The sequence below is a fragment of the Dendroctonus ponderosae genome, unplaced genomic scaffold, assembly GCF_020466585.1.
Source record: "Dendroctonus ponderosae isolate FM_Combo_2020 unplaced genomic scaffold, Dpon_F_20191213v2 Dpon_F_20191213_5, whole genome shotgun sequence".
In the NCBI taxonomy this organism is placed as follows: domain Eukaryota; kingdom Metazoa; phylum Arthropoda; class Insecta; order Coleoptera; family Curculionidae; genus Dendroctonus; species Dendroctonus ponderosae.
Genome location: NW_026018715.1, coordinates 4,255,710 through 4,280,100, shown reverse-complemented (window position 1 = coordinate 4,280,100; position 24,391 = coordinate 4,255,710). Strand labels below are relative to the sequence as shown.

General features: G+C 33.2%; 1 protein-coding gene across 2 annotated transcripts in view; it reads left to right on the top strand.

Annotated features, from left to right (window-relative positions):
- LOC109546640 (protein Skeletor, isoforms B/C) overlaps nt 1–24,391 on the top strand; it is a 74,810-nt gene that overhangs the window by 35,134 nt on the left and 15,285 nt on the right. For both annotated transcript variants that reach the window (XM_048666709.1, XM_048666710.1), the window contains exons 2-3: nt 6,258–6,486; nt 16,964–17,075. In XM_048666709.1, coding sequence (XP_048522666.1) covers nt 6,258–6,486; nt 16,964–17,075 — 341 coding nt within the window. The remainder of the gene's footprint in view (nt 1–6,257; nt 6,487–16,963; nt 17,076–24,391) is intronic.

The window sequence follows — 24,391 nt, the reverse complement described above, 5'->3', positions numbered from 1 at the left end:
CCCAGTTGTCTGATAGATCTGTGTAAGACTTTCAATTGCAATTTTCGTACTCAAGTGTGAACCTTTTATTGCCCAAAATCTTTTTAGAGTGCCTATCCGTTCCGGATGTTGGCTATCATGTTGGCAATTCGAACTTTGTTAACAGCGGCGTGGAATAGCTGAGTGGTTGATTCGTTGAACCACGTTCTTAAATTTTTCAACCACGATATTCTCCTCCTGCCACTCCTCTAGCTTCATATACCTTACCTTGGAGGGTCTTCTGCGAAAGGACATATCTGCTCTCATTGCGTATTATATGTCCCAGATATTTGTAGCTTTCGAGTCTTAACTGTATTCAGGACTTCTTTTTCCTTGCCCATCCTTCCAGAACCTCCGTATTGGTTATTCTCTCTGTCCAAAGTATTCGGTGGATTCTTCGTTACGTAAAGCCACATTTCAAATGCTTCGAGATTTATGGAGGAGGCCTCTGTAAGCGTCCGCGATTCGACCCCATAGAAAAGGGTCGAAAACACGCAGCATCGCAATAGGCGAAATTTTTGGTTGCTAGCTGTAAGTCGTGGATGGTAAATACTTTTTTCATCCTGATAAAAGCTGTTCTGGCTTTTTCAATGAGCGTTCTGATTTCCTCAGAATGGCCCCAGTTATCACTTACGTTTGTGCCCAAGTACGTGTATTTGTTGACTCTTTCTGAAGGAGTTCCGTCTACCAATAAAGTACAGCGGGTGTTTTGGTTTTTACTGATTATCAGGTACTTTGTTTTGTTGGTGTTTATTTCCAACCCATCTTGTCGACTGTATGATGTAATACTGTCCAATAGGAGTGGCAAGGATGCTAGGTTGTCTGCAAAAATAATGGTATCATCCGCATACCTTATGTTATTCAGTCGTTCTCCATATAGTAGGATTCGAGCTTCAATATCCTGCAGGACGTCGCTGAAGATGTTTTCCGAGTACAGATTGGAAATCACAGGAGACAGTATGCATCTCTGTCTCACACCACGCAATACTTGTATCTCTTCCGTGGTCTCTCTCTCGACCCTGACACAAGCCCTCTGATTGCAGTAGAGATTTATGATGATTTTGAGGTCCTTCCCATCCAGGCCAGCTTATTGCAGAACTTACATCATTTTCGTTTGTCGCACTTGGTCAAACACCTGCCTGTAATCCACGAATTATGCGTATACATCACAGTTTACATCCCTGCATCGCTGAAACAGCACCTAGATCGAAAATACAGCCTCTCGAGTCCCTACGGCCCTTCTTAAACCGAATTGGTTCTCAGACATCTGTTCCTCACACAGTTTAAATATTCTGTGTGAATTTTCTTCAGGAACATCTTCAGTAGATGGCTCATCAAGCTTATTGTACGAAACTCGTTACATTGCTTAGCATTAGGCTTTTTGGGACGCGTAACAAATTAAAATTTCACCCATTCCGTGGGTATGACGCCCATATCATAGATCACATTGAAAACTCTTGCAAGCCATCCTAGATTGCTCCCCTCTATCAACTTTAATATCACAGCCGGAATTCCATCGGGACCCAAAGCCTTTTGATCTTTAGCATTTTTCAGAGCCGCCTGTACTTCTCCTTCCAAGAATGGGGGACCATCTGTTATCAATATTGGGTGGCACTGTTCTCACGTCATCAAAAAGTTGTTTATTGTACTATACCCAGGTTAAATTGTACTGTAACTCGGCTTTACTTATCCTTAAGTAGGTTAACTCTTCTTCGTTTAACTGTTCCCGCCATTTCCCTTACTTTCTTGTGCAGATTCAAGCTATCAAATTTGGTTTGGCATTTTTTGATTTCCAAACATTTTTCCAGTTTCTCCTTTTCCTTGGCTGTTCCTATGTTCATGTAATCTTTCGTTTTATTTTTAAACATTCTCTTTTTTTTTATCAGTTCCAGAATCTCAAAATTTTTTCGTCTGTTTGAGAGACTAAGTACTTTTCTTCGATTTTATGTATACTTCCCGGAAGCATTTTAAGGTCTTTTTCTAATCTCCATGGTTCTCCTGCTCTTCAGTCTCTGTTAACAGTTTATTCCTTATCAACATTTTTGTGGCTGTGTCTATAACCCTCTCAAATTACATATCCCTGCAAGTTTTTTATCTACTCTCGTCAGCCTGGTTTCCATTCTTCCCATCAAAGCTGCTCCTGGATAACTTTTCATGTTTCTCTTATTAATGAGTACGAAGTATATTTGATTCCTAGTTTTTATATCATTCGATTTCAACGTGTAAAATCTTCTAAGATGGTGTTGAAAGAATGTATTGGTTACAATCAGATCATGTCCCGTGCGAATGCACTCAGAGTACCGCCACTTCTCGTTCGCTTCTCTCGCCCACTCCAAAGTCTGCAATGTGTTCTCTAGCTGCCCAATATCCGCAACTTAATACCGATAGTTCTTGTATAAATATTTAGTACAGAGGATACACGTATGAACCTTATATCGGGTTCATCTATTCATCAAACTGCTTTGTGCAGATTATCTTTAGTGAATGGATTAAAACATTGTGTGGTTTCTGGAAAATGCGATTGGAAGRTGATTTAGTACATAGCCAGTTCCTACTTATAAATTTGTCACTGTTCTTGTACTAAGTTAAGTAACTACRRTWTAKRCWTAGRKCYWWAAGTAAWYTKTYRAGATTARGTMCATGCTAYRATWKAWGAGCTTTACWTAGRKMYRMAAGTAAAWATRCAATMGAGWTYAACAAMGTGTTTGTCAATCAAACGTATAAAAGCGTGGTCTTTTTCMTAACTATCTCATAATTAAATGACTCCTTGAACCCCCGAGTTCTCACCATACAAGRTTGCTCATTAATTTTAGAATTTTAGRGAAAATTGTCTCCTTYGAAAGTTTTTTGTGTTRACGAGATTTCCWGTTATGAGATGAGGATTTTAAAATTATTTTCCAATAGACGGAATGTGTTATAAATGTGTGGTACTAAATAACTTTGTTTTTTACATGGAAGCCYTCTTTTTTTACCCATTTCGGACTTCGCGTTAAATTTTAATKTAAACTTATTTCAAAATTTTATGTTATAAGTTCTTATTATATTATTTCGAATTATTCGGAAAAATAGAAACATTTTGGTAGGTTCTGCCCAAAAATAATGTGTTATTTAATTATGTATATTCAATAAAACATTTGCCAACCAACTACTATACGAACGCAAAAACATGATACAGTAATCAGAAAGAGTAATAAATTTACCGACAAAATGGACAAACAACTTCCACAACTGGACCATACTGAATCGTCTTTGCCTTTTTTGCAAGACAAACCAGACAGTCCCTGTGCTGTAGTTCTGCGGTTAGAGGTTGTGGTCTACATATTTTTCTGGCTTTATCCGTAAGAGTCCAATATAAATTATTTCTCTAATTTTACAGAGATAATGATTCCTTGCTTCTGATTTGGGTGGTCGTTGGGTGTAGTATTGTGAAGAAAACTGTCGGCGCGGGTAACTTTTCGATATACCCTGTGGTCCAAATCTATTTGGTGGTGGTATTTTCTTCTAAAGTTCATATTTATTGTAATATCAAACTTTGACACACTAATGAGTAACTTGGTATACATTTTAGCAAAAATATAGTGGAAAGCTATGTTAAACGACGCTAATTTTATTATTACGCTCTTTATGTTGTTCGATTTTCGATTAATGAAGCCAGCGGTGTGCAAAATGTCTTATTTGTTCAAACGTTAACTTTTCTCTAAATTAGTTTTTTTCTTTCTGAATATAGTCTACACCATCCTATTTCGTGTTGTTCTATTTTTCGTATATAAAGCCATATATTTTTTTTTCAATTTTCTAATATAGTTTCTTATTGGTATATTTCCTAAACGGACATATGCTTCGATTGGATTCGATATTGGACGAGTCACAATTCAATTTAAAAGCCTTATGATTTATTAATAATAACAGAAAGTTCCTCAAATTAGCCAAACTAGACAAGCCATGAACGCAATATATATATATATATAACTTTTTCGCCATACATTTCATTTACTAAATTCAAATTTTCTTGGCAAGTGTGATATGTACATTCTGGTCCTTCCAGTTCAACTGAGTCACAAACAAACAGTTTAATAGCATCTATGTGTCGATGACTTGTGACATGAAACTTTAGCTGGGTCTTAGTTGGTTATATTTAAATTTTTTCTTTAGGTTTTTTTGGAGTCTCTACTAAGCATTGAAAGCAGGGCAACGAAAGCTTTTTTATTGTGTAAGGAATCAATAACCCATATACGAAACGGTTTCAAATTGCACCCGCCCCCGATAAAAGTCGCCTAAAAAGCCGGACTGCAATGAGGCAGAAGACAAATGAATACGACGTGGGGCCGATCGATGTCTCGTCATATTTCATTGTGCTTTCAAAGCACTACTCGTCTAATACTCTGTTTCATTATGGGGCTGTAAAGGGATTCCATTTGGTTGAAAAGGCTACCACGTTCCAGATTTTCAGTTTTTATTCCTAGGGCTTTCATTCGAAGAAACCATTTTAAAAGTAGCAATGAAAAATAAGCGAAAACTGTTGGTTGTCTATATTAGCAACGATAATGAGGATAAAACCATCGATAAACCAAATCGAGCTAACGAGCAAGTAGAAGCTTTCTAGATTCTTTCAAAAATTTCTTCCTGGTACGACGAGCCTCAGTCAGCACATACGGACGCTATTTTATCAAATTTTTAGATACGTCTTTAAGCGTAAAAATGACACACAACGAATTACTTTTATTAATAACTAATAAAACAATCTTGTTGAATCAATCAAGATGAAGTGTGAATTGTCAGAATTGTAGCAGAAGTGATAATAATAGTTCAGGAATTTTACGATAGAATTATGATTTTAAGTCAGATCCAGTGAGTCTAGATTCATTTTGTTTGCTCGGATAGCTATTTATTATTAAATAAAAATATTCCTATCAAAGATCATTTAGCGAAGGAACATAGATATTACTCAATGCTTATTAATTAAAAAAATTACAATTGTTATGGTGTGGCAACGCGTACACTTCCGTAATTGCATCGTCGTCCTTTATGTATCATGGTCATTTACCTCCACTCTATTTTCGCGAGTCGATTAATGAAAATCATCATTATAAAATATTCAAATGAATTGAACATGTTTAATATTATTGCCTCTTCTATCTTTTAATAAGGTATATCGCTTACAAATAAAGATATAGCTTCTGATATTTTAACATAAATTAACACGAGTTTGCTGCACCTGATAACTACATACGATTTAGTAATGATTTTATAAAGTTTTGGAAAAACTCATCCTTTGATGTACTTGATTTTACTTATTGTGTAAATACATTATTCTACCATATAATGGAACAATCATAGCTGGATCATACATTTGAAAAAAGTTTGTACGTTCATTCCCTCTTAAGCCTTTAGGAATCCTAAATCTAGTAACTTTAGATAAGTTTGCCTTTACAAATTATATTTTCTGGTCAGGATTAATTTGTACAAGAACTGGCTTTATCCATTTGTTTTTTTCTATTTTGGGTTACTTTGTGGTTTGCTTATACAGAGTGTCCCGGAATATGTGTATGTAAAAAAACATGACAAGTTTCAATAAAAAAATGTCCAGAAGGTTCTCCTACGGCGATACATTCCTCTAAAGGAGCCAACTGAGAATCGATGAGATGAGATTAAAAATGACCCATGAAAAGATTTTTAGCATCTCGGTTTGTCAGGGATGGACTACGTGAAACACAATAATAGTTCTTTTTACTCTTTACAATGGAGCCCTCCAATAGATTCATTAAAATCCGTATTCAATAAAAACATTTTTTTCTGGAAAGCCGTTCTGTTTATCGATATGAATCAAGAGTGTTTTTTTAAATTTAAGGTTAAAGCTATATAAATACATTATTCTGCTCTACCTAGTCAATCCCTGGCAAACCGAAATGCTAAAAATATTTTCATGGGTTCTTTAAACATCTTATACAAGGCAAGAAGTAATCCAAAGGTAATATATCGAGTAACATATCGATTTGTTTTACAAGATTCCAATAACAATCACATCGATTTGGCGTGCTACAATAAAATTTAAAAAAAAAATCGTGCATTACCACCTCTAGTATTACATTCTGTGCTGACTAAATCAATTAAAGAGTCAATCAGGTGTTGACAAAATAAAATCTTATCTAACTTTTCACGTTAATTCAGATCACATTTTATTCAATCATTGTCCACCTGACCTAGTAGCACTCTAAACTAATTAGCTGATTTTCTTCCAGTTGTATCCAGAAAACATCCAGAACCATACTATGGAACAAAGATCGGGCCCCTACAAGACTTCGCTCATGGGATTAGGGGCATCGTGTACGCCGTCGACGAGACAACAATTTTTATAAAAGGTTTCTCTTATGACGGCACTGGTCCGGATGCTTTTTTCTGGATAGGGAATTCCCCCAGGCCCAGTCCCGAGGGTATCATCATACCTTATCCGGAAGACTACCGTGAAAGGTACGAAGAGTATCTGTATTATATTTGATGCGATTATTGTCGAAGCTGATTCGATGTTTTATATCTTGGGGTTGTAAATTCTGCGGAAATGTTCAGTTGGTCTCCACAGGGTGGCTTGGCTCATTTTCTAAAAGCGTTATAAATTTAATATCGGCCTAATTATGAATGCTAGTTATGAAAGATGTAGCTTTAAAGCTATATTTTTATTTTTTAGCGCTGTTTTATGTGGAGTATTAGGAGAACCACCATAGTCAATGTCTCTCAATAGTTATTAGATTCCGAAAATACATATATCTGAATTACCCATAGCACATTATAAGTTTTTAAAGCTTCGCCTTTAAAAATCATGCATAAGTCGTGCAGACTTATAGACGCCTACATTTTTTAAAGCTAATTAAAAACTTGAAGAAGAACATGCCTGTGAGCGAAGAAAAGCCAAGACTTGTTATCTAATAACTAACGTGTTAATAGCTAATAAATCCGCAGCCTTGTTTCTAGTTACTAAATCTTGTTTTTTCTTGAAATTCTGCATATTTATCAACATTTATTTTAATATTTATCACCAAGGGGTAGTTCCATATAGAATAACTGTATGAAAATTTAAAATGCTTGTACATGATAAAATTCAACTAAAAATACATAGAGACAGCTAAAAAGTAGGTTTCTATTAACTTTTTTCCAACAATTAATCCACATATTTTAAGAAACATAAAAAGAATCGTGAACAAAATCACGCAAATTTAATTTTTTTATTACATGGCAGCCTATGTACAGCGTTGTACTTTTACATTACAAATCGCCAAACCTGAATTTCTGTAGATAAAGCGAGTATTTTTGTTAGTTAAACTGATTTTGAGATTTATCTCATATGTTGACGACTGGAATCTTTTTTCAAAATGAGTAAAATCCCAAGAAGTTATTGCTCTTGTTTGAAACTACAGTTGGAGACATTTATTGCAGAAATTAGAAATTAATTCTAATTTCAAATTAAATGAAAACACCCTAAACAACAATGCACAAATATACTTTATAATATAAGCTGCCCAATAAAATGAACGTGTTCCACAGCCAAATTTTCCTCAAATTTGGAAGTGGATAAATTCTGATTGTTTTGACCGATTTGGTTTCTGTTTGAGCCACTATCTAGCTCCATTGGTTTCTTGTTAGTCGGTGTTTTGGTAAAAGTTAACGACGGCAAATACATTTTCTGCAGGATTAAAAATTAAAAAACTCAAAATTGCGGAAATTTGGACCAAAATAAGGATTTCTGGATATCAACCCCAAACGTTTAAAAATAAACCAAATAGCTCAAAGCTCTTTGTGTATTTTTTCGGCCATCTTTTCTATTTACTGGGCGGTCTAAAAAAATCAACTTTTGGGTCTTGCGGCAATAACTGTTCTGTTCTTGGTTCGATCTTCACGATCCAGAACTCATAGACAGGCGTAGTTTTCATACACAATTTAAACCAAAAATTTGACATGCAGGGTCGCATGAAAGGTGGCCTAAAACAGAATTGCCTCGAAATCTGTGACTGGCAGATTTTCAACTAAAATAAAGTTCACTTTCAACTAATATCATTTTCAAAAGTTTATTCATGCAACTCGGTATATCGAATTTTTTCTCAACTCGACTGCAAAGTTTTGACTTCCACAGGAGCTTTCGATTTTACCAATCTGGTCAAAAGGAAAAAATATTTTTCAATATTTAAATAAATTGTTTTTTTAAGATCACTCTGCAAATAACCGAGATGAGCAAATAATTCAAAAACTTTTAGAAACCAGAGATCTGCTTTAAAGCCTATGCTGTTGCATTACAATTAACCGTTTTTTGGCCAACTGAGAGCATCTGGAGCTTTCACTAATTTTGAAAATGTCTCATTTTCCGCCCTAAATAAACTTAATCTGAAGCACTAAGTTATCGCACAAACTGATACTAATCGAAAAAGAACTGCACTAAGTAACGTTTCAAACAGAAATCAATTCACTCTCAGCAGTCAGCATTTATGCATTTCCAAATTTAGTCCAAAATGATCAAATTTGTCCTGAAATTTAAAATTGTCTATTTCAGCATTAGGGAACTAAAAGTATGCACTGAGTTTTGGACATAAACTTAAAGCATATATTATTGAGCTTTCTTCATACTTTGATTTTTTATAGTGCTTCAATCAGTTGGCCACTTATTTTTCTAAAAACATCTTGTATGAAAATCTGATATTAATTTTTTTTTTATTTATGCTCTAAGCTGGTATGACTTTCATGTATCTTTACCAGCTACACTTCGATTTCTAAATGCGTTTCCGCACTTAAAAAGCTATATCAACTATTGTTAGTAGCAAAAGTGTTTTATAAGGTATAATTTATTATTATTTCGGAACAAAACTACATGGCAATAATACAATAGCAACTAGAAATAATATAAATGACAACTAAAATGGTCACAAAATATATGAAAGACGGGAAAATATTTAGTTAGTTAGTAGCCATTCAAAAAAATAATAGTGTGTAAAATTTTCAAAGAAAAGAGACCTTTTAATAAACACGTTATTTCTAATTGGAGTAATTTTCAAGAATCAAAAATAATATTAACATAGTAAGGTTTTTTCCTGCATAGTTACCAATTGGGGATTTCGGGGATATGCTCGAGTTGGTCCTAACTGTTCGTTAGCACTACTGGCTTGTCACAAAAACATTGAAGAGTTTCTGAAAATTCTAGCGACATTTGCATTAAATCGAGGAAAGCCTTATATGGACAATTAAATAGTTTTAACTACGTATAAATTGTGCGAACAGTTAGAAAGCAATTAGGTGCTTGAAAAATGATAAAATGAGAATGAAAACAAAATTTATAAAATAACAACAAAATATATAAACCACGCGAATCTTGCATGTCTTGGTACTGCAAAACAAGTCCTAATCAATCAAAGATGATTTATTTTTTCAATCGCGTTAAAAACCGTTCGGAATGGTGATGCGAAAAAGAAGTTTGACAGTGCAAAAATGGCCTTATTTAAGCTAAGAGGCACGTAAACGGTAAAAGGAAAGGGGGTGGATGTCATTAAAGCAGATTAAATTCTCGGCGTAATAAATGATATTGAAAGTTTGAAACATCCCATACAATCATCCCGCAACTGATGACATGGCAACTTGGGAGTATCGGGGCCGAACAAAAAGGGGACTTTTGAAAGCCTACTACAACAAATAGGCCCGAACCGAATGAAAAATATTCGGGTTTTCCGATTGACTTCCCTGAGTTTGAGCGACTTGAAGCTGGTAGTTGATTAATAGCCATCAGCTTAATCAGGAGTCCAAATTAGGTAAAAAAATGACTCCATTTGCATATCCCCATAAAAATACCTAGATAGTAAGAATATGTCCAAGTAAAACGTAATAAATTATCCGTCAGTATTACCAAATTAATAACATTAAAGAAATATAAATTACGTTTAAAATTACACCACTTTCGTGGTTAAAGGTCATTAAATCAGTTTTATCATAAGAAATACGAATCTTTCCTGATTTTGTTTTAAATGACTGAAAATCAATGGTTTCTATTTTTCTTTTCGATAATTATTTCTCATTTATTTTCACATATTGTTAACCAATATTATGTGATTTCTATTCTATAAACAATTACTTATCAGGACTTACGTGTTTGGATGATGGTCTATTGACAAAGTCGGTAATATTTGCAACTGCTTCTAAAAAAATTTAGTTTTTAGTTTACTCGCTTTCGAATTTTTAAATTGGCCAAACTGCTCACAAAATGTGTACTTTCGTTTTGCGTTTTGGGGGTATAAAATCGACTCTAATTTTTTTGTCTTTATACCAAAGAACAGTTGACTTTCTGATCTATCATCAGGTTTGCTAATTTGTCAGGTGCAAAATTACGCAAAACTTACGTCAGTTATTAAAACAGTTCATTTTCTTTTTAAAATTACTGGAAGTAACATATCAGCGTAATCGATCGTTCCGTTCCCTCGCGAATAAACAGGGCCACATTCATTTCGTAAAACCTCGCTTGCTCGGAAATTATTTTTCATCTTTTGAGATTATTTACGTTAGGGATATCTCAGGCGAATTTGCAACGTTATTTAGAAAGTTCAATATTGATTCGAGCGTGGGCTGATGAGCGGAAATTCAATTAGTTAAAACTAAAAGTTAACAAGAAGGATATTTAAGTCAATTAAGTACACATTTTTCTTTCAACTCTTGATTTTTCCATTCAAAAATTGATTTTGTTCTTTTATTTATTCATTCTTTTGGAATACATCACTTGCAACAAATAAAAAATTCGTTTTTCCTCACTTTCGATTGAATGTTTTTAAAAGTTTCTTATCGGCATTTTCCATATTATGTGTATTTCAATCTTCCACTTTGTATCTATTGGCATCAGAAAACTTTAGATTAAGTTTAGTTGCAAGTTTAGTAACAGAAAAGTAAGAGCGTAAGAGTAAGTTTGATTCGTCTTCTGAAGTCTGATTCGAAGTGAATAAGTGTAGAGGAATATTAGAGTCTTAAATGAGAAGAAGACAGTGGATTTGCTGAGTTGAATAAATTAGATTTAGCAATTTTCAGTTTCAATGATTGTACGAGATACCTCGGAAAACCTTGCGAGAAGAAATAAATTGCTAAAGTAATGTATGCAAGTAGATAAAGGGAAAGTAAGCAAGAAAGATTCCTCTTGCTTTTTACCGACATTGTGAACTTTTATGCAATTTTGACTATCTAACGCTACTCTCAATAAAATGTAATGTTATAACGTGCAGAAAGTATTTTTGTATCAACATTCCATGTGTGAAATTGTAGAATTATTGCGGAAATTGTAGTCCATTAGTTAGAGGAAAATTGTCAGGGGGATTAGTTATGAAAACGAAAAAGTAGGTTTTCTAACACTAACAAAACATGGTGTGTTAAGGAAGTGTGCAGTCGTTATTTAGGGCAGTGGACAAGTAAATAAAGTAGAAAGAAAATATTTCTTGAAACAATTTATAGACCATACACAACATAAAACTAATTTCAGAAACACTCTACAATAAAAAGTTATAAAAATTATTCAGTTATGGCTAAACTATTTGAATGAGAAAACGTGTACCAACAAGATGTACCAGAACATGAATATGTACAAGTTGAGAGTGAAACGATTAGTTTAACTTTAATTGTTATATACAGTGAGCACCACAAGTATGGAATAAGTTTATGCGAAATTTTATGGTTTTTGTTAAATAATCTGAATATTTATTTTCTACTTCTATCTAAAGTACCTTTTCAAAAATAACGTGGAAAATCGAATAGGGCTATGTTTCAAAAACCGCTCCAAGTATATATTGTTTGTGATACACTAAAAGATTGTAACAAATAAGAAACAAAATAAGGAAGCAGGTGTGTACACACTGAAGAAAAACCAATCAAAAGAGATGTATATTTGTTTCTATTTTAAATATTAAAGAAAAATCAGAAGACATGTTTAGTTTTGCAGTCAGATATCTGAGCCACTTGAAGCTCTGAGCACGTAAAATATTTTTTAATTAAATCACTTCATACAAAGATTGTACACAAAATTTAATTTTTTTTTCAATAAACGCAAGCAAAACTACCAGAATTTAGCTGCTAAAAACTAAAATATATAAAAGACCAAATATTTCTAAATTTTAGAAACATTCATGAGAATTGTTATCTTCAATAATACCTCAGATATACAGGTTGCCCTGTAACAACATGATCAAAGGGGCAATGCGACATTCCTTGGCTCAAAAGAAGATAATCTAACAAAAGCTTTTTAAGAAACATGTCTCGCTCCTCCGCTGTTGATGGTCAAAGTTCAACTTTTTTATTATCGGTAGAATAATATGCTATTTTAATAAAACTGGCTGTGATTTTGTTTTTAGGTAAGACTCATGTTACAAATCCATAGCGAGTTTCATTAAATCCATCCGCTTTCCTGATAATACAAAAAAAAAAAGATTTGTTAATGTAAAAAGTTAATGAATTTCTAAAATTCTCAGTTGGCAAGATAACGGAAAATTATTTTTTACGCAAAAACTGTGAACTCTACTGAAGAGTATAAAAATGTTAACAGAGGATTGCTGCATCAACTCTAAAACAATCAGCTGATTTTAGTTTCCAAATGAAAAGTGCTGTTAGTTTTTATATCAAGACACTCAAGAATTCCTCACCTGCCCAAATCGGATCAACTCGGTTGCTTCATCAAAACACGAGACTTATATAGGAACAAATTAACAACAAGCTTTATTATAATTAACTGCACTTAAAAATTTTTTTGAATATTTCAATCAGGCAATACAGAATTTAATATACTTATAGTGCAGTAGCGTAAATCACAGCTTAGACCTGTTCCCACAACAGATGATGCCCCACCAGATAATTGCAGAGAACAAGACATTGAATGATGCCCCAATGCATTTCGCCACAAATATTCACAAGGGGACGGCCCCAATTATCCTAATGGTAATATCCGTATCCGTTTGATGATTTAAGTATTCGCCACCCATCGAGTGGCTGCTTCTTGAAAGGGTGGCAAACACCCTTACCCTTCCAAATATTTAATCAACTGCGAGTGGACCATTCTCAAAATAAACGGTTCTCAGATTTAGGTTTTAGATTATCCATTAATGCATCAAGTTTATTTTTGCATATACATTTCAGTGCGATTTAGTAGAAAGCCTTAAGTAAACGTTTTAATAAGAATTGAAATATGTGAGACAGCACAATCTATTGGAAGAACAAAACAGTGATTGTTAGGAGAAAGGCCCCACAAAGGCCCATGTCCGATGGGATAGTAGCTCATTTCCATTTAAATGGACACAATGAACTGCCAGTAAAATAGACTCCTATTTAACAGTATCAGATTTTCCCAATTGGGGCGCTTGGCATGCTGTTTATTTCTGATATGTAGATTTTATTAACTATGGGATTTACATGGGTAATGATGACGATATCTGATCGCCGTTAATTGAAACGTCAATGGACGTATTGATTCAACAACAGTTAATGTGCGTGGTTCTAGTTCTATTTGGGAAAATTATTTAGGGTAGGATATTCGATTTTCCCAATATTTGAAAACGCCGGTTTGCCATGTTGTAGAAGTTTTACCTGTTCCTACTTATTTAATTTTACCCAAGAAAGCCTTAAGATACAGCTTCCTGCAACTCTAGGGATCCTAGTTAAAGCTGCAGACATATACAATCGCTGAACACTTATATTGAAACAAACTCTTATTCTAATAAATTCTTCCTACTGTTACTCGAATATTTTCTAAGGTGGAACCCAAAAAATAATGCAATCAATTTAATACTTTAAGAAACACGACCTTATAACAAAACATAAGCAATATTTTAGGAAGAAGGAAAAATGCCCATAAAATCAATTTTGGAAACAGCAGCAAAGAACTAAGAAAAAACATGAAGCGAACACTGTGCTTTTTGCTGAAAGCAACACTTGGAATGTAGCAAATTTCAAAAATGAGTCAAATGAACAGGACAAAAGTGACTCAGAGTATTCAACACTACAAGAGGCTTAAGATAAAAAACAGCATGTATTCTGTTGATAGAAATTTTCTTCTGATACAAGATATATCAAGAAAATAGATAACATTACCAACAAAGGCCAACTTGGTAACGTAACTAAAATTGCACGAAATTTATGTGCATACAAAATATGCGGTACAAATTTATTCGGGAAAAAGACGTTAAAATATGAAAGATTTTAAAGAGAGTATGGTCAATGCAATAGGGCAAATAAATTGGAAAAATTTGGAGGTTTTTCTTTAGGTATGCTTACGTATTCTAATAAGACCAATTCAAAGTAAGAGGTATTAGCAAAGTGGAAATTCGATTCTCAACTGCTCACATCTCCTAGAAATTTTGGAAAAAAATGTTTCTATGTTTTTCCCGTGTTCTCAAGTGTGCCCCTTTAACTCCTTCAAAGCAATGACACCAATTTCATCAACTCTATATAGAAAATTTGAAGTAGGTAATAAAGTGGAAATTTTTGTTTAATATAAAACCTGCCTTATCTAGCAGAAAAAAAAATTCAAAATCATTGACGGTTAATCTGAAGTGAATTGTTGAAGATACTTGAAGCTTATTGTTATCTTGTTTCCTTTAGTTTAAAGTAACATATTTCAAAGTTTGCCAAAGAAAGCAAATTTCGGAAAGTAAGTAGATTATTTAAACATAGACTGACTATTGACGACTGATTACAAAGAATTTAAAGGATTAAAGAACGTATTTGACAGTAGGCAGGCAGACATGGATTTATCAAGAAAGTAAAAATAATTAACTACATAATAAAAAAGTCTAAATAAGTAATTCATTGAGGTTAATCAACCCTTGAAAAATTCGAAGATACGGTTGAATAATTACTTTTATTGCGTTTGCTAGTTGTACCAAATTTACTTCGAGGATTATTTCGTTCTATTTTCCACATATGTTTTGCTCCTTGCTACAGAAAAATTTAAGGCAATTTTTCTATATTATCTTGCACGGGTAAACGTTTTATAACTAAGTCACATTTCAACTACAATGACGATGTACAGTTTTTCGATAAGTTTTACTACAGAAAAGAGTAAGCTAAACCGCTTTGTGCATACCCGGTTTTAAGACACCATAGATTTCCATATTGCTTATAAACTGTTCTTTATGTATCTGAACTACCTTGAAAGCATAAGTTTAAATCAGTGTGCCATTAAAATGCGTTTAAAACATGCTTCTGAACTCCTTACTAGTCCAGAAATATGGAAAAATTATATTTGCGAAAAATTTTACTTACTTTATTGTCACTTTCTTAAATTCCCATTGAAACAAATTCTACTTTTCTTACTATTTTGTTAAATATAAACCTATTTCACTAAAATTAATTCTAGAGTACATGCGAAAACATAGTTGGTCCAGCTAGAAAAAAAGAATATTCTCTATTTTAATTTTATATTATATGTATTAAAAGCATTATTTTCGTTTTATAAAACATTAATAGCAATCATCAGTAAGTAAAATTATTCTCAATTTATTATAAAATGTACATCATGTACTGATCCAGAGAAAGCGATTACTCCAGCAGCTCCTTGTCAACGTTTAAGTGAATCGATTTTCCTTGAGCTTCTGAAATCCTCCTAAACGTTACCGTGATTGTTTTGTATTCCTTAACAACGCTTTTGCTTGTCGCATAAGTCTTTTTTACGATCCGACTTAAACCCCCAAGCTTATTTTGAGAAGGCTTCGTTATTCAGTAATTACGATGCAAAAATGTGCAATTATTTGAATTTCATTTTTTTCTGCAGAGATTCGTTTAGTCCAAATTGCTTTCATAATGCCAAATTTCAAGTTCTTTTCGAGTATAAGTGTAAATTTATGTAATAAATTATGCGATCCATTCTTAAATGCACGTTTGGGGAAATGTGGAGCGATAACTGTCCTATTAAATGAAGGAACTTCAAATGTTGAAATTTATGTCATCTCGATTTTGCCCCATATTCCACTAAAATGAGATATTTCCTTAGTTTAAATAATTAATCAAGGTTTCTGTATCAGGCCACTTATAAAGCTTCGATGTTTTGCGAATTAAATCACCAATGTATCACTAGCAAAAGAAAATCATGTTGCTTTTTGTACGTTGTTTACGTTGTTATGAAGAAGATTCCGCAGTTTTAATTACTTGAGATTATGATGATTTTTAAAGATTTTTGCATTTGTAATACTCCAAAAGATCGCTCTAATGATAGTTTGTTGTGTGTCGTATTCCTTCACTTCAAAATTCAAACTTCAAAATTTACTTTTATACAAAGTTTCTCATACTAACGTACCTTTCGAGTAAGTCTCTTCTTTTCGCAACGTGAACTTTTACCTTTTCCAGTTCATGCTCTAGTTCTTCTTAGTTTCGTTTCTGTCGCAACTATATTCTTCATCATTCATTTCCTCTTAAAATGGTCACATTTAAAGCTATTGCTCTTGAATTTAATTCGTTTATTCAACATTTTTTTGCATATTTTAATATGTTTTCTTCTTATTTGGCGGTTGTACATATTCAGGATCTACAGTTATTAAAAACGTGGAAGTAATTTGCAGTTTTTCCATTAAGAAGCAAATAATAAAGAATATAATTAAACAGTAATTAATTAAGTAAAGAATGATGATAAGTACAACGAAAAATTAAATACATTTTATACAATTGCGTTTCGTTATTAGGCATGAAATGTACATAATCTCCATTAAATTCAAATCCTCCTCAAAAACGATGCTATTGTTTTTCAAATTGCAAACTAATAATACTTTGCTATAACACTTAATAATTTTGCTGATTGCGTTTCGATTTATCGCTAATTCTGGAACATTTCCAAATCCCCGTTGGAAAATAAAAACAGAAATAATAACAGAGAGTTTCAGCTTGGGGTGCGATTTAGTTTAGCTGGTTTATCTGGCATTTTCCGGATGAAATTCATCGGCAATTGATGGCTTTGTTTCAGGGATCCGCCGGTTCTGAAGTCCCACAACAACACCGATATAATCCTGCGACTACCAATGGGGAAACGAATTAGAGATATTCGATGGCTGTCCGTTTGGTGCCGACGATTTACAGTAAGTAGCCTAACAAATAGTTTAATCTGTGATTTGTATTGGCTTTGAGATCGATCAACTGGAAAATTGTAGTCTCCAGTTAAACGCTAATTATAAAACTGACTGGTCATATGCGTTTTTAACATTGAAAAGTTGTGTCTACAAAGGAAATTATTGCACCGTGAGGACAAAGCTGTTGCGCATATATAAGAATCAACCATCGGAATATTTCGTCCTAGTTATTGATATGTTCAATAACAAAATGTTGTAAAACAGAAACTGTCAAGATTTCATTTTTAGTTTTAGAGCACAACATTAGGACTTAAACTCAACACTTTATTTAGTAGAACTATTTAAAAGGAGACGTTACATTACATGAAATGATCAAACTTTAAATATAAAAAACTTCTATATATATTTCCTATTAATCATTTCCATATTTTCTAATGTTATTTCGGCAACCTTTGTTCTTTTCTAGTTTTCCAGGTCATGGGGCGTTTATATAATATTTCCTCTTCAAAAACCCAATGTAATGTTCACAGGATTACAAACGGGTGTTTTAGTGGCCATTCCATCGACCCTTTCCTACTATATATTTTCCTGAGCCACCAAAGAAACAGTTAGTCTATTACAGGAATGTTATGGTGGAGGTCGTTTTATTTTGCTGGAACCTCAAACGATTTCTAGTTGCAGATTTTTTATTCAGTTTTGGTAGGAAAACAAAGTACACTATTTGTGGGACAGAGGAGTAAAATCTAGTCAATATACAATTACAAAAAGGAGTTATAAACATAGTTTGAGAGTTTGTGTAGTACTGAAGTAAAACAATGAAGAAAAAGAGTTCATACCTTCGCATGACGACATTACACTTCTGGAAAGACTGTAAACGTAAAATAATGCGGAAAGTTTGCTCATTTGCAACGAGCAAGAAGAAGAAGAATCATTTAGGACCAGATAAACTTTAGACCCTGCCCCTTCTCTTTGGGAACTGTTTTTGTACCTCTTATATACCACAAAAAAGCACCGTTTGGAATTAATTGTTCAAGTATTATAAGCACTTTTTATTACAATGACCTCCTATCGCAAACTCCTCTTCACAAAATTTAAATTCGCAAGACAAACAACATTTGATCACTGTCCTTCTCATTGAAGCACGTTTTAGGGCAATAATAATAATGTACAACTGCTAAATCGCACAAGTAATCTTTTACAGAATCTTTTTACACAATCAAAAGTGCTTCGATACTAATACAGCATTTTCTTCACAGAACCAAGCAGCTGAAGCTTTGCTGTCATCAACAATATTTCTCTTATACAGTGTTTAATGTTACTTACATTTGCTTTCTTCTGAAGGTTGCGATTGCGTTGCGAGCTTTGGAAAATACTCGGCAGGTCAGCGATTCGTTTATGAAAACTAGATTGTTCAGTCGTCTGCTGTTTGTAACAATATATTTAAACATTTTGGTAGGATTTCAGCGTTCTCTATCCCTTATTCGGGTTAGGTTATTTGCAAACTTCTGTACGTAACTCATCGAAATTTTTTAGGATTTTTAAAACTTTGCTGGTTGATGGTATTTAATAACAGCTCTGGTGTTCCGGTATAAAAAAGCTACTGGCAATCCAAATGTATTGTCCCAGTGTTCTCCAGAAAGAAGTTGTTAATATAATACATCTATTTTACAAAATTTGTTGTTTTCTTCTTGAATATAATGTAAAATATTTTTTAGTTATTTTTATTTAACATACAAGCGTTGCAAATATTTATTTTTAGTAAGCACTTATAACAACACGTGTTTGCCAAACACAGAGTTTGACAATACCTTGAGGGGCCCAATATGAATTTACAATACAAAAATTGTACGAGCTTTTATCTAATTTCGTAGACTAACGAAATAAATGTTTCAAAAATAGATTTGACAACTGTGAACCATTTTTCAAACGTTATTATGTTGGAAACAAATGCTGAATGAAATTCGCTACAACACTAGCATTGTAATAAAAAATATTATAAACAAATCATTTTTTTTAATTGAATAATTCAGTTTACTAAACGAAAGTAGATTTAAAACATTTATATTAACGAATAACCTTATAAAATTTGAATAAAACTTTAGAAGAGGAATAAATGAATAATTATTTAATTTATAACATTATAAAATTTGAAGAAACATTACAAAATTTGAATAAAACTTTAGATAAGAACAGACATTCTTCTATTATGCTTAGCATCAAACGAATCTATAATTAATTCTAAATCTATTTTTTTGCAATATCTTTTTCAACAAACAAAACGCCCAAGTCAGAAAGCCTACCTTGACTAATAGTTGTTCTTAAATAATTCTCTTTAAAGTGCTGAAATATATTTCACAACTTGCAGTAGAAGATGCAATATTACATATTAATTTCATGGAAGCCTAAACCAAAATATTGCAAAATAAGTGTTAGATCTGTTAAACTGTTAATATTAAAGATTATTTGTGACTTCATACCTCTTAGTGGTACTAACTATATGACATTATTAATGCTTAGCAAAAGAAATAAACACGTTCTAAGGTTAAAAAAATGGGTTAAATGTAATAAATCATATTTTTAAACCCAGCTTTTGTTTCTGCCGCTCTTTTCAAGTTCTTGTAGCCTTCAGTAACAAAACTTTAACTGCTAGTTCCACCCATGTTTGAAGAACAATCTACAAGGGATAACGTAATACAGCACCTTTGACAATGCTCTACTTAATCCAAGGATACATGATATAATAACAGGACTTAAAGCTACAAAGATCATAACCATACTGTTTTTTAAGAAAACTTCCTAAGACCGGCTGCCTTAAAAGTTCATGTAGCGATAGAGCCAAATCAATGACTTATTTTCTCTCTATATGAAAATGTTTGGCTCTTGTCCTAGCAGGAAACAAGTATCCATATTTAGATTAGAAAATAGTTTATTAATATTAAGTAAGTTTACTTTTCAATTCTCGAACAACTCGGAATGTTTTCACGTTTACTATCATGATGGTCGAATTGCATCAGATTTTTTAATTCGCAATTACTTACATCGCGATTAAAAGTAGTTGGGCGAGATAAATTTTGATTGGGCGCTCGCCCACCCCTAACGCCGCCACTGGACATTGCTTAAAGTCAAGTTTCTCAACGTTATAAATTGCCTCCATTCTGAAGATTGAAAGAAAGAAAAAAGAAAGAAAAACCAAAAACTTCATAACGAACAAACGAGTAAACGACATAACGAGTAAATATTATATGTAGCATTTCCTAGTAGACTTTCGCTGTCTATTATATTTTCTTGGTATACTTATCTATTTAGTTGATGTTTTATATGCTGATTTATCCTTTCACTATATGAAACACTTTGACAAAATGTGGTGTGAACGCGCGGCTGCTCGTTAATTGTATACCATTTCTATCTTGTTAGGTATTGCTAATTTTCAGTTTACTATTTAAAACTGAATCTTTTTTTTATTGTACCGACTGTTCCAAGATTAGGAAAAATGCTTTGTTCAATCATTCTCACGTAGACTGAAAGTTACAAGTCACGTACTTGATTCATCCAATTAGTGTTTTTCACCTTTCGCTAACAGGTTCTAGTCAATTTATATCACCTACAATTCACTTTAGTGTTCCCTAAAAATTAGTTTCATTTAGTTAGCTCCAAACAAACTAGCTTTCAATTTCTTTCTACGTTAGTTATGAACAAGTGAGTTCTTCGGAACTAGTTGCAAAGAGCATTTTAAAATGCATTGTTCCTCGCGTAAAGGGACTTTATCTCCAAACGAATGGGCCTATTGTGTCCGTCATGCTAAACTGGTTCCATTTGCCTCCACGCAGTAAATCAACGAGTCGCCCGCCGCTCATAACTCATCTTCATGTTGCTCCCCTTTCATTTAGTGCATATTAGATAAAATGCTAATTTTCGCCTCTTTACAAACTGGCCCATTTGTTTGCCATGCTTTGTGCCCTCGCCATTTACCTTGGCACGAAAAAAATTACAGGATCTTGTACACCCTCACATTTTTACATGTCTAGTTTGTTAAATTTTTATGCCTGTTGCATCTAAATTAACTATTATTTTATATTTATTAAAGTATTTTATTTTATTGGACATCGCCCATAAAATCGAGGAGTGCTGTATTTGAGAAACTCATACTTAATAAATCTTCGTTTTTTACATATATTTGAGTAGAGTTTACTTTATCAGTTCAATCTACTTAAACTTAACTTAATGTAATATGAATGTGCTATATTCTCAACAGTTACCTAGAAATCTTCAAATTGGGTAATTAATTATTTTTTTCACATTGATCTGATTATTTTCTTCAAATTTCTGTAGTCTAAAAACATCCGATTTATTTTAAGAAACAGAACAACAAGCAAATTAAATGTCCAAAATGTGTGTCCATGATTGCTCATCAGTAAAAATTTTAGAGCAGCAGTTTCTGAAACTACCTTGGTCATTTGGAATGCCAACCGTCGACATTCGGGATGGCGGATTCAGAAGAAGTAAAGGGTGTTCCAATAAGAACGACGGATGTAAATTTTAAATAAAACATATATATTTGTGACATAAGTTTGAAACATTAATTGAAAAATGAAGTACAGATTAAGAGGTTATGAATGGAATAAGACATTGGACAAATGACCGCATCGACTTTGTTGGTGCAGACGCGCTTTTTTCATGAAATTTTGAAGGACTGTTGCATATAAATTTTGCGGTATTTTAAGGATACAGCGTTGCATTTAATCTTTTAGAGCTTCAATCGTTGTTGGTTTGTTCACATGAAATTGTGACGCTAAAAAATCCCCAATAAAAAAGTCTAAAGGCGTTAAATCGCATGATCTGGGCGGCCAATGCCGATCTCCAAAACGAGAAATAACACGACCAGGAAATGACTCGTGCAGTAACTCAACATTTGCTCTGGCTGTGTGGCATGTTGGACCGTCCTGTTGAAACCTCATGATGTTGGGATCCATATTTTGGCACAAAAGTTAGTTAAGATTTCACGATAACTAACACCACTCACGGTTAATGCTTGACCAACTGCACTTTCGAAGAAAAATGGTCCGATGATGCCTCCAGCCCACAATGCATACCATAAACAGGTACTCTTTTTGGATGCATCTGTTTCTGAACGATCATGTCAAATTTACAAGCAAGAAACTAAAAAAAATCGAGTTTTTGTTGAAAATTGTTTATAAAAAAATAACAAATTATATTTGGTTGTCCAAATCATACCGGGAATAAAGTACGGACTACCCTGCACGTGCCTAGTTTAAATCAATCAAAATATGGTTTATTGCCACGGAAAAATTCACAGTAAAAAAAACAAAACAAAATGCTACAATATAAACTACGTACAGTACAGATAACAATGGTAAAAGATTAAAAAACATAATAAAAGAGTACAAAATATATCACGTACAATCGTCATGGACAAACACAGAGGTCATCAGAGTAAGTTGTGTATTGAACCGCTCTGTTTTACTTAAAACCTCCTGCTGTCTACTAAAGAACGGTCTTTTTTAATGTTAAATCATGACGCTACAAATGGGGCGCAATTCAAAACCGTCGTTCTTGTTGGAACACCCTTTATATTACTTCATGGCCTTATTTCAGTTTTGCCATTAAGTTTCCTGGTGTCTAGTACTGTCGCTTGAATTCTAAATGAGCTAGCAGCTGATCTAGGCGAAGAAAACTACTGCAAAAGGCAAACTGTAGATTACCAGAGAAATGAAATGGAAAAAGCATTTTCCGCTACTGAAAATAACTGAGTTAGCATTACTGATAATTGCAGTAGATTCGTCCGAAAAGTTGCTACTAATGAACATGTCCTTTCCTCAGTTTGCTGGTACAACAGATTTGAGTCACCCCGAATCGTCGCGACGGCGACGCTCGCCTGTCATCGCTGTCGGTTCGAATGTCGACGCACTTAAGGCAAATTAGATTGCCGGTCGAAACAAAAGACGAAACGGAAACGTTGACAATGCAAGTGTCAGTGTGTGTAGCGTTTGTCAGCACCAGACGCTACTGCCTCTCTGCTAGCGGCCGCCAATGAATAATTACCGACAAAACGGAGCTGATGGCGGAGAAGTTAATTATAAAGCGCTTTTAATCACTCTCCATTGTTCCCTCTGTATTGTCCGTTAGTCAACTGGAATGCAGGGGAAAAAACTCACCGGCTGTCGAATTGCCTGTATGGAATCGACAAAAACTTGAAAATTAATGCAAAAAAATTGACCAATTTTCAGAATCGTGCTATTTTTCAATAACCAACAGATAACCTATGCGGAAAAACTTTATTCGGATTTCAAAGTAAATTGATAGTTCTACCTGACGTTACATCAAGCAGGCTATTTACAAAAATCAAGACTTTAAAGTGGAAAACAGTTTTATATATGGAAGCAGGACGAACTGGATTTTTTTATTTGAAAGTAATACATATAATCAATATGTGAAAATGTCTCTGAATAAGCTTAAATTAATATTAGTAAGTGAACTTCCAGGTTCTTCTTATTGTTATATATATATATATATATATATGTGCATAAACACAAACCATGTATTTATGCACAAGATAATTTTAAATGCTGCAGAAGACCGAAACAGAATTTGTATTTTTTTATTACAACAGTATTTTATTAAAAGCGTTAGTAATCGTGTGTTAATCGACGTCAGATCAGTTAATTTTGACCATTTCTTATGAAATAATAATTTTCCAATTTCGAATGCTTTGCTGAGTTGAAAAAATAGTTTACAGTAGTTCTTAACGTGCGTAAATAATTACGTAATGTTAAACGTTCTTGAGTTAATGTTTTTTTTTCAAATGTAAATAGCAAATTTATTTTAATTATATATCCAATTTGGGTTCACTAGTTCAAAAAAACACTAGAAGTTTAAATTAAAAATATTTCGAAAACAGAGAAATATGTCGACTTTTAAGCAAGCAATTTTTTTTAAATATTAGTTTACATTGCTTTTCACCATATTAATGTACTTTTAGTTAATGTAGTTTTCTTACACATCTAAAAGTATATGAAATGAGAGATTATAATTTTGTTATTATAATTATAATATTGTTAAAAAAAGGTGGCGTCAGGAAGTATTCATAACAACCAGCGAAAAGCAATAATGAAAAAATTGATTTTTACCGACTGAAGTGGAAGAAATCATAACTTCTTTTGTGAGAAGACAATAGAAGAACATTTATTTTGCTGTTTAATTAAAATGCCTACGACATATAACAATACAATACTTTTTTAATTCTGACTTGTCCTGACCGAATCTCTATTACAAGACCCTCCTGACTTGAATGCCGAGTTCGCCCTTGA